Source organism: Camelus bactrianus, chromosome 1 (assembly GCF_048773025.1).
Source record: "Camelus bactrianus isolate YW-2024 breed Bactrian camel chromosome 1, ASM4877302v1, whole genome shotgun sequence".
NCBI lineage: Eukaryota > Metazoa > Chordata > Mammalia > Artiodactyla > Camelidae > Camelus > Camelus bactrianus.
Window position 1 is genome coordinate 22,086,695 of NC_133539.1, and position 16,528 is coordinate 22,103,222.

At 39.3% G+C, this 16,528-nt stretch overlaps 1 protein-coding gene across 3 annotated transcripts in view; it reads left to right on the forward strand.

Annotated features, from left to right (window-relative positions):
- Positions 1 to 8,197: 8,197 nt before the first annotated feature.
- The window catches only part of C1H21orf91 (chromosome 1 C21orf91 homolog), a 31,935-nt gene continuing 23,604 nt past the window's right edge, over positions 8,198 to 16,528 (forward strand). For 2 of the 3 annotated variants that reach the window (XR_012505848.1, XM_074361312.1), the window contains exons 1-2: positions 8,477 to 8,629; positions 9,618 to 9,751. Coding sequence is in view for 2 of the 3 variants with exons in the window: in XM_074361312.1 (XP_074217413.1) it covers positions 8,499 to 8,629; positions 9,618 to 9,751 (265 nt within the window). In the remaining variant the exon portion in view is untranslated. Of the gene's footprint in view, positions 8,336 to 8,476; positions 8,630 to 9,617; positions 9,752 to 16,528 lie in introns of those variants that run through there. The other variant, XM_010960154.3, reaches the window with a different exon arrangement.

The window sequence follows — 16,528 nt, forward strand, 5'->3', positions numbered from 1 at the left end:
TCGCATGGAGAAGGATACACACAAAAACGTGACAGTCAGAGACGCAGGCTATGGGAGAGACAGCTAGCCACCCACCAATATTCATCCACCCCTTACTCCTGACACATAATCAGGTTACGTTTCCCGGTCTCCCTTGCAGACTGACGTATTCATATGACAAAAATCTCAGCTGTAATATATGAGTAGTTGTGATATGTGCCTGCCTTTTCAGGACTTGGGTGTCCTGAAAGAGAGGTGTGCCTTGTGCACACTGTTCCCCTCTCCACTGGCTGAAACTTGAATAAGGTTTGACCTGATGACCAAGTCCCAGAGGATAAAAGAGTTATGATAAGTTGGAAGAATCCTGGGTCCCTGAATCACCATGTGGAAGAGAGCTGCTACCAACAGGGAGCACCCTTGATTGATTATCATGGGGGAAAAATAAGCTTCTTGTTCATTAAGTCACTGATTTTCTAGGTCTATTTTTACAACAACTTAGTCTACTCTAACACAGAAAGTTAACTCCCTGGCTAAAGTAGAAATTATGTTCTATATAGTTTAAGGTGGCAAAAAAGAACATAATACACTTTAGCAAACTTTTCTCTTGGTTATTATGGGATGCTATTACAGAATACCCTAGACTTGGTGGCTTATAAACAGCACAAAATTTATTTCTCTCAGTTCTAGAGGCCAGAAGTCCAGGATTAAGGTGCTGGCAGATTCAGCATCTGGGGAGATCCTACTTCCTGTTCCACCAGCAGCCAACTTTTCACTGTGTCCTCATGTGTAGGAAGGTCTCTTTTCTAAGGGCACTAATCCTATTCATGAGGGCTCTCCTCTCATGACCAAATCATCTCCCAAAGGCCTCACACTGGTGGTTAGGATTTCAACATATGAATCTGGGAGAACATAAACACTGTCCATTGCAGCTTTCTTTCAAAATAGCTAAAATCCTTAAGGTTTTTAAAACTATCATTTTCCAGTTATTTTGGGGAAAAGCCCTGTTGTGGAACCCTTAATTTCCTACAGATTATAGATAAGTGAATCATTACTGTATTTAACATGTAAGAATTAGCAGAATAGTGGGGGAAGAAAAGCAGGACAGAAAAGTATTTGTCAATGTAGTACTTAGACATCTTTACAGTGCTAAAACAATTAAAATGCAAATATATTCCAATGCCATTAAAAACTCCATTCCAAAAGCAATTCCTTAATGCCTGTCTCTTGCACCAGGAGCTAAATTTCTCAAGAGTAGGGACTCTGTTTTGCTCCCTCCTATGTAACTAATACGTGGAACAGTATCTCAAATATAATGAGCATTTGATTAAAAATTGTTGAATGAATAAATAAGTAAATGAATGAATGAACAAATGAAAAAAGCATTTACAAATTTTAATTAGTTTTAACTTTTGTGGAAAAGTACCATGTTTAGTAGAAATTCCAAAAACAAAAAAACAAAAAAGTTGTATTCTTTTTGACTTACCATAAACACTGTCATCTATCTCCCATCAAAAAACTTCCCTGAATTAAAGAAAATTCTGAAAATTTATAATTCTGAAATTCAAAATTCTCTAAGTCAATAGGCACACCAGTAGTCAACTGAGAGATATGCTGGGGTTTCAATTTCTAGCTTGAGTATTCTACATCCAGACATCTGACATTTATACAATGAAATATAAAAATAAGCCTCTGGTAAAATATTATGAAACAGACTCCTTTCTAACTTCAGACATCAATCCCAAACTTTCCTTTTATCATCTTGAATTTAACAGCAGGAACTGTGCACATTACTAAAGACTGGCTTTAGACCCACAGTGGAAAAAAAAATCAGTATCTTGGTAGTTAACTCCCAGTCTCCTCCCAGCAATGCCAACAGTAGATTTATCCACCCACAGACTGGAAATAAGTTTGGTTTGTTTTGCTCGCACAACAGGACAATGGATCAGCAGACAGCTCGTCCATAATGTCAGCATTACTGACACCATGGGTGGTAAATCCCTTTAATGCAAATAGTTGTATCCCAAGCTTTCAAAGGGATGCTTGTCTAAGCTTAAGAGGACCCATAATTTTAAGACAGACATTTCCTTCAGCGTTAAGGACTCCAATGGAGCAGCACTAAATTTTGTCTGGAATCCTATAAAAAATTAGACTTTTAGAAAATGGACCAACAAAACTGAAATGAGCTTACCATATTGTTCAATTTGAGTATAAAGCAAAAAGAATTCTAAAACAAATAGTCAATTTTTGCTTTCTTGCTTACCAAAAATAAGAAATAGTTTAATAGGTATTTTACTTCAAATAGATTATTTAAGCCAGCATTGAATCTAAGATTGAAAATTCAGTCTTCCGTGTTTATTAACCAATTTTAATTTTTAATATGTGATTCATTCACTCAACACATTCTTTCAAGAAATATTGATTGAGTCCTGCAACAGAGACTGCTTGTTGCTTATTCTAATATCCACTGTCCCTATTCTAGAAGCCCTGAATTTCAGCTAGATACATGGATGCTGAAATAAAGACCAGATCCCAAGTTTCCCTTTCATCTAGGCTCTTACCTGGAAGTGGGGACTGGGGGTAACCAGAAATGTTACGTAGCAGCTTTTGAGAAATAGTCTTAAAAAGCAGCTGGTATATATTCTTTGCCCTGTCTTCTCACTTTCCTCCACCCTGCTGTTTAGGATCTGTTTCTAATGGAAGGGGCTATCTCTGATGCAAAACAATGAGACCCACATCCTGGGGATGACAGAGTGGAAGGCTAGAAGCAGCATGTGTTCCTGAGGACTTTGTGGGTCAGAGCCCCCACACCAGCCCCAGACTGCCTACCTCCAGGCTTTTCATGAAGAGAAAAAATAAAGTCCTATCTTTTAAAGTCATTTGTATTTGGGGTGTTCATATTACGGCAGTGAAACCTAATCCTAACTGATACAAGCACAATCTGTAAAATGAGCGTTGAAATACAAGATGAGTAAGGCAAGATTCCTTGCACACAACCCCAAATTCTAGCAATGAATACGGAAGTCCAAAGAACACCAGAGTGGATTATGATAGATGGTTTTTGCCTATTTGTTATGGTTTCAAACCAACTCCCTTCTTCTGGTAGCAACAGCCACTTTTCTTTGGAGAAGCTCTTCTCCCATATCATAAGATCAGATTTTAATTCCTGTAGCCCCATTTCTGAGCCAACCTGTTATTTGGGGGGGGGGGGGGGGAATGCAATCCAAGCCTGGCCAATTAAAGTACTGGCCATTGTAACTGATTCAGGAATGATCATATAAATTAAACTCAGCCATTTAGAATCCTGCTGTATTAACAATCATCACTATAATATGCTGCATAACAAAACAACCCACAACTCAGTGCTTACAACAACAAGCATCTATCAGGGGTCCACAGGTCCACTGGGCCTCCTTAGCTTTAGGCTGCTGACTGCACCCAGGTCTGCTCCGCATGTTTCTCATCCTCCTCAGACCCGCAACCATCTGGGTGAAGTTTTCTCAATAACACATGGCAGAGGCACAAGAAGCCAAGCTAAGTCACACAAGCACATTTGAGGTCTCTGCTCATGTCATGTTGATTAATATTCCAGTGGGGTGGGGAAACATACTCTGCTCACTGTAGGGAACTATGACATCACATGGCAGAGGGAGGGTATGAAGAAGTGGAAATAATAATACAGTCAATTATGCGCACATCTTGAGTTTCCAGCACCTTTAAAGTCATGGTACTAAAAGGCCCTAAGCCTGAAGCTGCATGTGCCAATGTTCCAGGCTAAACAGATGAAGCGAAGTACATCTCCTACAGCAGAGAGTAAGTTAACACATGAAGAGAAGCAAAGACAGCAGAGGTAAGAAATGGATGGGGAGACACACCAAGTGTACTGAATCCTCTACTTTATATTGGGAACATGCCAGGAAAAAATACCGAGAATAGCAGTGGCACGAACAAAAGTTGTGGGGATTCAGAAAAGTGAGAAGATTAAAGAAATTTTTGAAGCAGACATTGATCAGAATGATGAGCAAGAGTCATTTTCACCACAGCAGACACAGAAATGATTTTCAGAAAAGAAAATTACATAAACGCTCTAGCAGTCATCATTGGTTTATGTACCTAATCTCTTTTCTTAGCCTTCTGTCATAGAGGCGAAAAAACCTACTCACTTTCTTAGAATCTGTTGTTGTCATGTAGTTTTGATGATTAGACAGAACAGAAACCTGCTGGGGTCTCTCAGGAAAGCTTTTCCTTCCTTGCAAAAATGGAAGAAGCAACTTTCTCTCCTACTTCTTCCCGCTACCCCTTCCATCTCCATCTTCCTGTCTGGAAGACAGCTTGCTCCCTAACTGGAGGGCAGCCATTCTGCTCTTGAGAAGGAAAGCCCAAATGGCTGCAGAGAGGGCGGTCTTGATGCAATGAGCCAGTGAACCACTGCCAGCAGCTGGCTCCACTGATCTCATTTGCTGAAACAAATAAAACCTTTCCTGATTCAGATGCTGTTGACCTGGTTTTCTGTTACTCACATCTGATAGGATTCATAACTAACTGAAGCCTAAAGTAAAGGTAATGTCAGTTTTAGGACAAGAATCAATTATACAGCTAACCTTTGTATACCACCCTACAGTTTATAACACATTTTTACACACTTTATTGAGTTACTAAATTAGAAAGGATTACAATTAATTAAAGATAAAATCTTTGACTATCAGAGTAAGTAAGTTAGGTTTTTTCAAATGAGACAGTAAACTAGAAAGTCCACTATCACTGTCTAAATGCTAAATAGATTTATCTATTACTGCTATGAGAAAGGCAAGAAGCCATGACAAGTTTTTGAGAAGGGGATTTCATCTGTGTTTATTTCATAATGCACTGTGAAGGACGGACAGAAAAAATTAGACTGAACCAAAGAGATCTGAGAAGCTTTTGTTTGATGAACGAAGGATTCACTGACAAAACAACAACGGACTCTAGCGAGGATGGAGTAAAGAGTACCAGGATAGCTCTTCAAAGTTATAAAGCAGGGTAAAACATATGAAATACCTATTTTCAGACACTGTAACACAGGCAGAGCAAAAATGCGATCCCAAAAAGTAAGGAAACAAATGAGGTGAGCCCTACAAGTGCCCTGGCTTTATGCCTGGCGGTACTTTCAGACCATGGTCCATGTAAGCAGATTCAAGAAAAGCTGGGATGAGGAGATACAAATTGAGTCTGGGGAGTATGAGAGGTCTGGAATTTGCAATAAGGAATCCTAGACAGGAAAAACTATACACAAAAAGAGTTTCTGAATACAATTTAAGTCTTTGCCTGACTACTAAGCTGTCAGCATACAGGGTATAGGGTGAAGCCCCAAGACGCTGGGCAAAAATTAACTACCAGGGGAAAAATAATTACTGGGGAACTACAATCTGACAACTACTGGAGCTCACAGGGCAAGTAATTATTTGAGTTTTATCCAACCAGAGTACAGAAACTTTACTGAAGGCTTGTGATACAGAAAGCCTGAGCCACTCCTTGACAAGAGGACTAGAAAATTCTTGTAACAAAAGGACAGTCGAGACTCTCACAAAGTTTAATAAGCTACTAGGGTAACAGCTTCCCAAAACAAAGCCCAACACTCTTTAAAAATTCAGACATTCAATGTATTCGTTTTATAATGCTTCCATAACAAAGTGACACAAATTTAATGGCTTAAAACAATACCATTTATTATCTCATAGTTCTGTAGGTAACAAGTTCAGGTACAATGCAATTCAAACCCTTCATTTAGAATCTCATGAGGCTAAAATCAAGGTGATGGCAGGGCATTGGAATGAACTTCCAAACCCATTTACTTTTTTGGCTGAATTCAGTTCCTAGCAGTGTTAGGACTGAAGTCCCCATTTCCTTGCTGGCTGCTAGCTGGGTTCCAGTCTTTGCTCCTAGAGCAATGGTGTCTCAGGTCCCCCTCATGTTTCCAACCACTTTGACTTCCTCTTCTGCTGCATCTCTCTGACTTTAGTTGGAGAAAGTTCCTTGCTTTTAAAGGTTCATGTGATTAGACTCAGATCTCCCCAATAACAGGATAATCTCCATATCTGAAAGCCCATAACCTTAATTATATCTGCAAAATCTCTCTTGCTGTGTCACATATATATTCACAGGATGCAGGGATTGGGTGCTACTCTGCCTACCACACTCAACAATGTCACTTTTACAATAGTCAGCATCCAATCAAAGCATATCATAGAAGCAAGAAAATATGACTCTTACTCAGGAGGGGAAAAAAATCTATTAGTAAAAGCAGGCAGCATGTTAATACAAAGACACAGAGGGGGTAAAAGTAAAAAGACTAGAAAAGATATACATAGAAACAACTAATCATGAGAGAGTAGGAGTTCCTGTATTAATATTGGAGAAAGTAGATTTCAGGAGAAGAAATATTACCAGAGATAAAAAGTTGTTCAGTGATAAAAAGGGTCAAATTATCAAGAAGAGGAAACAGTCTTAGCTATGTAAAATGTTATAACCACTTAGGAAAGCAGCTGGCAATTTCTTTTAAAAGTAAGTGTACACTTACCATACAAGTCACCAATTCCACTCCTGGGTATTTGCCTAAGAGAAAGAAAACATAAATAAACACACAAAAAGATTTTTACAGGAATATTCATAGCAGCTTTATAATAGTCCCCAAACTAGAAATAACTCAAGTATTCATCAATAAGTGAATGGATAAACAAATTGTGGAATACTATTCAGCAATAAAAAGGAACTAGTATTACAAAGCATCACTGTGAATCTCAAAACCATGCTAAATAAATGAAAGCAGCCAATCACAAAAGAATACATACCATTTAACTCTACATATATACAGCTCTAGAGCAGGTAAAACTTGTCCTTAATGATGTAAAGTGGATCAGATGTTGGGGGGGCTTGACTGAGAAGGAGCATAAAGAATTTTGGGGTTCTGGATATGTTCTATATCTGCATTGGGATGGTGGATACACTATTGTACACATTTGACAAAATTCAGTGACTGTACTTTTAAAATAGGAAAATTTTATTTCCGTAAGTTATACCCTGATGTGTAGACTTTAAAAAAATAATTAAAAAATAAAAAAGGTAGAGTTTTAAGCAGAGTTAACGGGGTAAGATGCCACAGAAAGAGAGAGAACGCTGAGAAATGAAAAGAACTTATTCAATACAAGGAAACTTCGTGATTTTAGAAAGCACTTTCATTGAAAAGATGGATAGAATCCAAGATGCAAGACATTTTAGTCATATTTATCTTGAATGTAAAATTCAAAAAGAAAACATACAGACTTTTCTATTTCAATTGTGCTTCTCAGACTTTAATGTGCATAAATCACCTGGAGGTCTTCCTAAAAGGCAGGTTCTGATTCAGGAAGTCTTGGGTGAGACTTAGTCTATATTTCTAACTAGATACAAGGTGAGGCCAATGTTGCTGGTTCATCTCTTACACTGTAAGTAGAAAGAACACAGACCACTCTTCTGAGGCACTGATGGTTTATTTATAATGTGCTAATTTGGTCTGGAGGTTCCCAGGATCTGTGGAATCCATTCCTACCATCAGTTACAGGGAGCCTGACAACCCAGCCCCCCTTTCTCTTTGTTAGTGTAACCAGAACAAGTGCTAGTGATGCTCTTGAAAATAACAGTGATTTTACATCAATCAGCAGCTTCGGGTTCAAATCCCAGCTTTGTTTCTAAACCAACTGATAATCTGGGTTCCTAATTTGCATTCCTAGGATGAAAACGAGAGAACGGTTCTCGGTTCTTGTTTCTCTTCTCAAGGCTGTTTGAGGAGGATTATAATAGAAAACGTAACTGAAAATATTACATGAACCATACTCTTTAAAAAAAAAAAAAAGAATGGTTTAAAACGTCAAGCAAAGTGGGCAAAAGAAGTCTTTAGTACCTCACAGGTTTTTTTTAGAGAGGCGGGACCTAAAATAAGAGGTGGGGCCCCAGGATGATCCCCGTGGGCGTGTAAGGAATGCGCCACATTACAGGCAGGGGCGCCCCGTGTCTAAAACAATCTGTAAAAAATAAGCTTCTGTATTTAAAATTATCCTAAATTCTGAAACTTGAAACACGAACTTTTCCGTCATTAAATATTTCAACTGGCACCTAACTCAAAGTTCGGTGATACTATTTTCCTTCAGTCTACTGCTTTCAGACAAAGTTCTACCCACGCATCTCGCTCCCTCTCTCGCATCCACTCGTCACTCTCCGGCCCCCGCGCCCGGCGGCCCCCGCCCGGGGCAGTAGTTTCCACTACGCTAAAGGGGGAGGTGGTGACGGACTCCTCTATCTACTTGCCTCGAGGAGGGGGCGTGTGAGGAGCCACCTCCACAGGACGGTAAGAGACCCGGCGCCGACACGCGGAATCAGGGGCAAACGCGGGTTGAGGAGGCGGCGTCGGCGCAGCAGCAGGGAGGCGGGGCCGGGGTCCGACGTGCGGGAGCGCGGCTTCGCCCTCCGCCGCGCCGCCCCCCGCCCCGCACCCCCGGAGCCTCGGAGGGATGGCACCGGCGGGAGGGGGCGGGGCCGCGCGGCAGCCTTCTCCGCGGCGGCCGCCTGCGCTGCGGCCGGAAACAATAGTGGAGGAGCCCGAGCCGCGCGGATCGGTTGCAGCGGCTCGCGAAGCCGGACGGTAAAGACCCCGCTTCCCCGCCCCCGACCCTCCTGCGTCCCGGTCCTCGGCCTCGCGGTCCCGCTGCCTCGCACTCCGAGCCCCGCGGCCGCTGGCGCTGTTCCGCGCGGGGCGCCCGGTCGGACGGTCGGGGAGACCGACACGGGTCCGCGGCAACCTGAGGGGCGGGCGCGCGCCCCCAACGCCGGAGGCCCGGCTGGGACCCGACTCCCCGAGACGCAGAGTCCGGGAGGACCGGCTGCGGTGGCCCTCGAACGCATTCTCTCTGGGCGGGAGGAAGCCCAGGGCGAGGGGACGCGAAGCTCCCGCCGGCCGGGCTCCGGGACCCCCGGCCGGGCTTGGCCACCCCGCCTCCGGCCGTGCCCGAGCGGCACAGCGGAGCCGCTGCCCGGCCTTCCGTGCGGATCCTTTGGACACTCCCGGGACCCCTCCCTAGTGTTCTTTTCCACGTGCATTTTTTTCTGCCCCCGGATCTCGGATAGGAAACCTTGCTACGCCGAGCTAGCGAAACGCCTCTAAGGTTCCGCCGAGCTAGCGAAACGCCTCTAAGGTTCCCACCATGAAGTTAGCGAAGAGGTGTCCCGAGCAGGTCTTTCTTCCTGCATTTAACAGCGTTAAGTAGGTTGACAGACCCGGCATCTGAAAAGGCCTCGCTACTAAGCTCTTTCTATGCCTGGTCAGGGATGGGGGGCGCGGGCTCGAATGCCAGAAAACTGCTTTCCGCCAGATCCCCCCCAACCAAGTAAAACACAGGATCAAAAAAGGCACTTAGGCATAGTGTCACTTACGACTAGGCTTTAAGTTTTATTAGCTTTGTGTCTTTGCACAGTAATATGATACTGAAGTACAATTATGGCGATGCTTGTTTGATGGGGCTGTTGCTTTAGATAAACTGAACAGCATCCTTCTCTCTTCCTAGAAGTGCCTAATACTGCTGTAATGGCAAGTTCTTGAAATTGTGTAACTGTCCTTTTCTGTTTCTTAATAGGGGCACTATGAACGAGGAAGAGCAGTTTGTAAACATTGATTTGAATGATGACAACGTTTGCAGTGTTTGTAAACTGGGAACAGACAAGGAAACACTCTCCTTCTGCCACCTTTGTTTTGAGCTAAATATTGATGGTAAGGACGCAGTATAGATTAATTTTATGGCATGAACTTTACAGAACTACTTTATGCTGAACCAGTTATAAGCTAAAACTAAAATTTCTTGAATGATTGTAAACTGTGACATGAATGAAGTGTGGAGATCTGTTAAAGATAAAGAGTTCCTGGAAATGAAGCGGAAGTTAGCACTGCTATGAATTTAAGAGAAACTTTTTTTTAAACTCCTGCAGTGTTAATCCCAGTTTTGCTAATATAAAGATGAGGTATGAGTATTAACTGGTAAACTTTTCCGGTTTCAAAGCTTATTAAGTTGGCAGATTTTAACACAATTGTTTTTGTGTTTGTTTTGTTTTTGTTTTTTGTTTGTTTTTTAATATTAAGAACTAACATAACAGACTGACAGAAAACAAACTTACGGTTACGAGGGGGTAGAGGGGGTAGGAAGGGATAAATTGGGAGTTTGAGATTTGCAAATAGTAACTACTGTATATAAAATAGATAAGCAGGTTTGTACTGTATAGCACAGGGAACAATATTCAAACTAAGAAGGCTTTTAAATTTTCTTAATAGTATCTCTAAGAGTATATGAAGAGTTCTCCAAATACTAAAAAAAAATATATATATATATTATTGAAAGTGTTTGGTGTGCAGTTTATGTGCCCATGGATATCAATAGTTTGTCCCCAAGAATCATGTGGAATATGTTTCTTTAATCTTGATGTTGCCATGATAAATTCTGATTTTTTTTTTAATATTTATGAGTCATACTAAAAAGATGCTTAATACTCTGGCAATGAAAAAGTTTGCCTGCCATTTGAATTTTGAATTGTAACATATCAATAGAGAGATTCTGTTACACCTTTAGATTAACTTTAATCATCTTGACTTTTATATTATGTAGGAAAGATCAAATGTTCCTTCAGTTAAAAAAAATGGGAATATCTACCTTAAGATCCCTCTTAGGACTTGTTTTTTAGAAATTGTTGTAGACACCAAATTAATATATTTAGATACTCTGTAGTAAAAGTCAAAATTATAACCATAAGTAGACTACTAAAAACATGTAGAATTAACTATATGACATTCATTTTCCATTTAAAATCATATTGGTTATGACAGTTTTGCCATTGTACTCTCAGAATTGTAGTTGCTGAACGTGATAATCAGTGGAAGATCATGGATTTCCTGTAAGTTCCAAAAAGTATATATAACTGGCTTCGGTAAATATAGTAATTACGACTGATTTCAAAGGAATGACTTAAAAACATGATTCTTTTGTAAATTTAAATTACCATGTCCTTAATTATGCTAGAGTGAAAGATCTGAATTTATGTTTTTTTTTTAGAAATACAGTTGGTCTTTCACATTATAGATTTTAATTTTAGATGGGCAGAGGCATTAGAAATGACTCAGCCCAAACCTGTATTTATACTGAGGGAAACTGAGAACTAGGTAGTTGGACTGTTCAAGGTTGCTAAAAACAAGCTGTTGTTATTTGCCAGGCACTGTGTACCAAGCACATTACATAGATTATCTTATTCCACTCAAAATAGCTCTGAGATGACTATTATTATCCATTTTAAAGTTGATGGAGCCTAATCTTCAAGACAAAAAATGCACTTTGAAGTTGCACGGCAATAAATGACAATGCTGCGCTTTGAAGCCTGGTCATCTGGTTCTAGTGTATGTGATTTTAATTCCATTGATCGATTGTCAGTAGTTATTTTACTTGATAGAACTCATATGAGAAACCTGTTCCCCTGAATCCTAATTGCTGACTTTGATATTCCATCAGCCAGCTTTTCCTACCAATGCTTCCTGCTAAATCATCATTAGTGGTGTTCATGCTGTGATAGAATTTTTCTGCAGAAACCTAAACTTTCATATTTGTTTTTCCAGTTTCTTTTAATAGTGCCTTTTAACTGGTTCTTCATCATTATATAAAAAATATACAGATACTCCTCAGGTACCATCTTTATGAATATTTCATCTCTGATAACATTTATCTCAATTATAAGCTTGTCATAAGTCCTACGTTGTTTAAAAAATAGTTGGCTTTATCTTAAAAGACAAAAATAATTCTCAATTTGAATTAGTATTGTTTCCTTTTATAGTCTATGTACACTCAAGGTTTTAGATTTTTAAATGCTAATTAAACCTTTATGAGAAAAATTATTTTAGAATTAAATTTTCTTCCCAATTTATCTGAAGTCAGTGCTCACAAATAATACATTTCATATTTACTACAGGGATAAGCTTGTGCATTATAACCATTTTAATATCATAAGATTTTTTTTAATCTTAGAAATTTTAGGGAAAAAGGAGGGAAATGAGAACCCAGAATTCCACAAAATTTCAGTTTTTATCAGTACACAGGTTTTTAAAAATCAGTGAAAACAATGTGATAATAAAGTAATCAAATACCTGAAAAATAACTAGGTATATTCTTTGTCTATGTCAGCAAACCTTTTAAATGTTTTTGAAGTTTTCTTTCCCCTACCAAATTTTCAGCACAGTGCCAGTCAATAAATGTTAGATAAGAAAGAAGGACTTCAAAAAATATGACATTTAACTTTACTCATTTGATATAACTTTTTTGTAGAATGGTACTGTGGCTGTCCCTTGGTTTCTTAGCTTACAAATTGCTGAGTTTTCTCCAAAGCTTTCTATTCTTTTTTTAGCTAAGAGGCTAAGTTAAAAATTCTCTTGGAATTTTTAGGCTAGTTTTGAGTCCACAGTTAAGCTGAAATACTTCCCACCTTTGAATTGTTGCTTATGTCAGATCAAAACTGGTCTAATCAAATTGTTTAAAACTGTGTGCATGCATGTATTTATAAAATGAAGACGGAAAAAGAAAGAAAGAACAAAAGACAGTTTAATCTTGTAGGAGAGATTTCATATTCTGAGCATGGTTCTAAGTTGCCTTTTTTCTGTGACTTTACAGTACTTAAAAGGAAGTAAGTACCTATATACATATACTTCCAAGCCGTAGGTGATACAGTTCAAGGACCTAAGAAATGCACTTTAAGGAGACTGATTTTTTTTGGAGGGGGATGGTTGTGGGGGGCACCTATAATTCACCATTAGAATTAATTGTCTACTTCTAGGATTAGGAGATAGATGCATAAACTTCTTAATACTTACGGCCTGTCCTTGGCACTGAGACACTCTACACTTTTTATGCATTTATGATCAAATACAATAATATGCATCATAGTTCATGGTACTAAAATCTCTAAAGTTTTTTACTCACTGCCATTCCCTAGACTTTTAAGGCTGGGAGGAACGTAGCCCAGGGTGGTCAGGAGCCATAATAAAACTCAACTGTAATAAAACAATGTGAGAAATGAAACTAAAGATCAGGGGACGAGGCAGAGGTCCAGGGCTCCGATCTGTTACTTCATACTATCAGTTTTCATTTTGTGCCAAAACTATGCAAATAGTATTTTTACTTTTCTCTAATAATTGACTTCCTTTCTCTTCTGTGGAGACAAACTTTTTTATAGGACAGGATTGGTGCCTCTTATGCCAAAGTTTTCAGTGTACATTGATCTTGCTAGTTGATTAGTATTACCAAGGCTTACTAGTCTACCTTGGACTGTATGAGCCATCTCAGACTTCATTCTCCCCTACTTTGTTGACCTTTCCAGGAACTTTTCTAGAAACAGACCCAAATGCAGATCCTTAGTAATCTTTCCAGCAAGAAAAATCTGAGGGTATTTTCTCTTGGTTGAGGCACTGGTTTCACCAGTGCTTACTTTTAATCTTTCTTCCTTGATTCTTTGTGCCTTTGACCGAAACACTGGTCAGTAGTCAGAGAGCAGTTTAAATGTCAATGTTAAATCCTTGATTTAGTTTGAATCAAGACTATATTAACTACTCAACAGCTCTTGTTTTGTCTTGCTTCTGGCACACCAGCGTCTTTCCACAAAGTAAAGGCCCAACACTTTACTTGTGGTAGGGAGGCTGAATATTGTTAACTCAATCTGGCATTAACCTCTTTTCTCTTGTTTCCCATAATGGCAAACATTATATCTTGCTGTTCACTAAAAAAGCACTTTTAAGTATAAAGTGTAATATGACTTTTGAACTTTAGCTTGGCTACCTTTGATATACTTAAAAATACAGATACGTATTTTTCTTTAACTATCTTTTAATGTCACTAAATAAATTTGAACACTCTTTAAATGGCTCTGATAGTAAAACTTTAGTATTTGGACAGAAGTAGGGAGGGATGGAAGTGAAATGTAGGTTTAATTGATGATAACTTTAAATTATAGAATATTTTTTAAAAAATTAAAACTAGGCTTGTAACAACATCTAGTTAAGATCTGTAACTTAACTAACAACCCACATCTGAGGAGCCAGATTCCAGATTCCTATCTCTTGTCCTAATTATGGTGACCTCTTTTTAGTTACTCCCAACTTGTTCTCCCTTTAACTTTATTAAACTTTCTAATTTTAAAGTTTAGGATGAATTTAAAAGATATTGAGTTGCAACTAGAAAAATCAGCTACAGAGAGGCCTTTTCAGTAATAAAAGGTTGTACCATGTTGAAGACAAACTATTTGAACTGCAACTGTAATGCTCTGGTGATTCCTCTAACCAAGGAGTTTGAACTGGAAGGGATTTTAACAAAATGAGACAGTGTATACTGAAGATGGGCACGCACCAGATCTCATGTGGACTTATTGCCAGAAAGCTATAAGAATTTTCAAGTTTCTGACCCATCTCAGGACATAAAATGTAATGATTAATGCTACTGCTCATTATAGATACTTTAGATGTTATAAACTTAGAAAAACTCTTCCCTGCTTTCTCCCAGCCTCTGTTTGTGATGGGCTAACATGGTAATTCCACCTTCCACATACCTTTACAAGGAAGATTGCTTTCCTTCAGCCAGTACGTCTCCATTGCTCCACTTCTGCTCTAGTGGTGAAGCATGGGGGCCCTGGACTCACACCCTTGAATCCTGACCCTGCCATTAATTAGTTGGGTTTTTGTGGCAATCCAGATACCTAAGTATTGTGTCATACTGGTTCTCAAATGTTACCAGTAAGAACAGTTTTATATTTTTATTTCTTAATCTTGAAATTGTTGTGCCAGAATCTAAGTCAAAAGGCTGAACTGCAGTTGTTGCCATTTGTTCCAAGAATACTTGGCAGTGTAAGCAGTGGCACTCAGATTTCTTTGTTTGCTCTTGATGCTCAGAGTGAAGCTGCAGAGTAATGGTAGCATAGTGATTAGGAGGACAGGTTCCTGATTCTGTGCCCCTGAGGTCCGGAAACTCCAGGTTGGGGGTGGGAGGGTGCCGTGCAGGGAGCACACACACTCCAGAGCCTGACTGTCCAAATTCAAATCCCCATTTACTAGCTGTGAGACCCCGAGCAAGTTACTTCTGTGTATTATTATTCTGTCAATTCAGCTAGAAGTATATGCCCATCTAAGTTTTAAATAGGAAAGGATTAATATTTATTTTCTCTTATTTAGTAATACAGTATGTGGCTAAAATGCCTGTAGAAGTGACTAGGATGGTTGGAAACCCTTACTTTACAACTGATTTTTAAGCATCTTGGAGCATTTATCATAGCTAAACATTTATGGAGGTCTCCCATCAGGACTAAGAGGTGAGTAGTAGTATCCTCATTTATATGTGGCGAAACAAAGACTCTGAGGTCAAGTCAAGCTGCCCTAAAGTCATATAGATAGTAAGTAACAGAGAAGAGATTCAGATCAGGTTTCTGATGCCAGAGCTGTTGTAACCACTGTGAGAAATGGACATTTCTCTCTTTTACCTTTGCTATATTCTAAGTTTTAAATTGTAGACCAGCCCCTCTGTGTTGATAGCATTCACTTGTTGGTTTTCCTAATGCCTGTGATTAGTCCTGATCATCTTTTCATTTTCTTTTTTTTTTTTTTTTTAACATGTTGGCATACTCTGTCCTAGGCCTTCCGTCCTCACTCTTTGGGCTTTCATGACCTTTCATATGCTGATAACTAGCAGGTCTCCTCCTGCCTCCTCCTTGCCCCCAAGTGCACACCTATATATGCAACTAATTTGTGGACATCTTCACTTGTATACCCCATAGGTATTTCAACTACATTTCTAAATTTAAACTTTTATTCCACCGATACCTCTTTTCAAAATGAATGAATAAATAAATAAGTGAATTCCCCCTCCATCCCTGCAGCCAAAAGAAAAAAAAAAATGTTGGGCTTGGAGTGAACAGTGGGGAAGGTAAAGACATAAATGCCTAGCTAAAATATATGCAAGGTGGCGCCAAAGAAAGAACCTGCCTTCCCTGAGTCTTAAAAAGTTACTTCTCAAAGCAGCCTTCCCTGCCCTTCAGGGTTCCTTTCCCCCACCACCATCAACCCCAATATACTTTTCCTCATAGCACCCTTTGCTTCCTGGCACTTGCTCTAATTTGTTACTACAGTTGATTCCATGTTTGTTTAATGTGCTCCCCCTCCCCCATTTGTTAATTCTGTAAGGACATGGATTAGAGTCTGTTTTATTTACTAATTTATAACCAGCAGTAGCACAAGGACTGGCAAGAAGTAATAAATGAGTGTTTGAGGAGTGAATCAGTCTAAAGGAGACTTTAGAGGGCTGTCTTTCTTAAATTTTTTTCCCTTACACTTGCCCGCAACAGAACTCTTTAGCAATTTTTCTGTCCTTTAACAGAGTTTCCTGAGATCTTTCTGGAGTCTACTAAAAGTTTTATGAATCTTACTAATGGAAGAACTTTGTGTCATATTCAAAAGAAAAATGTAGCAAATAATACTAGT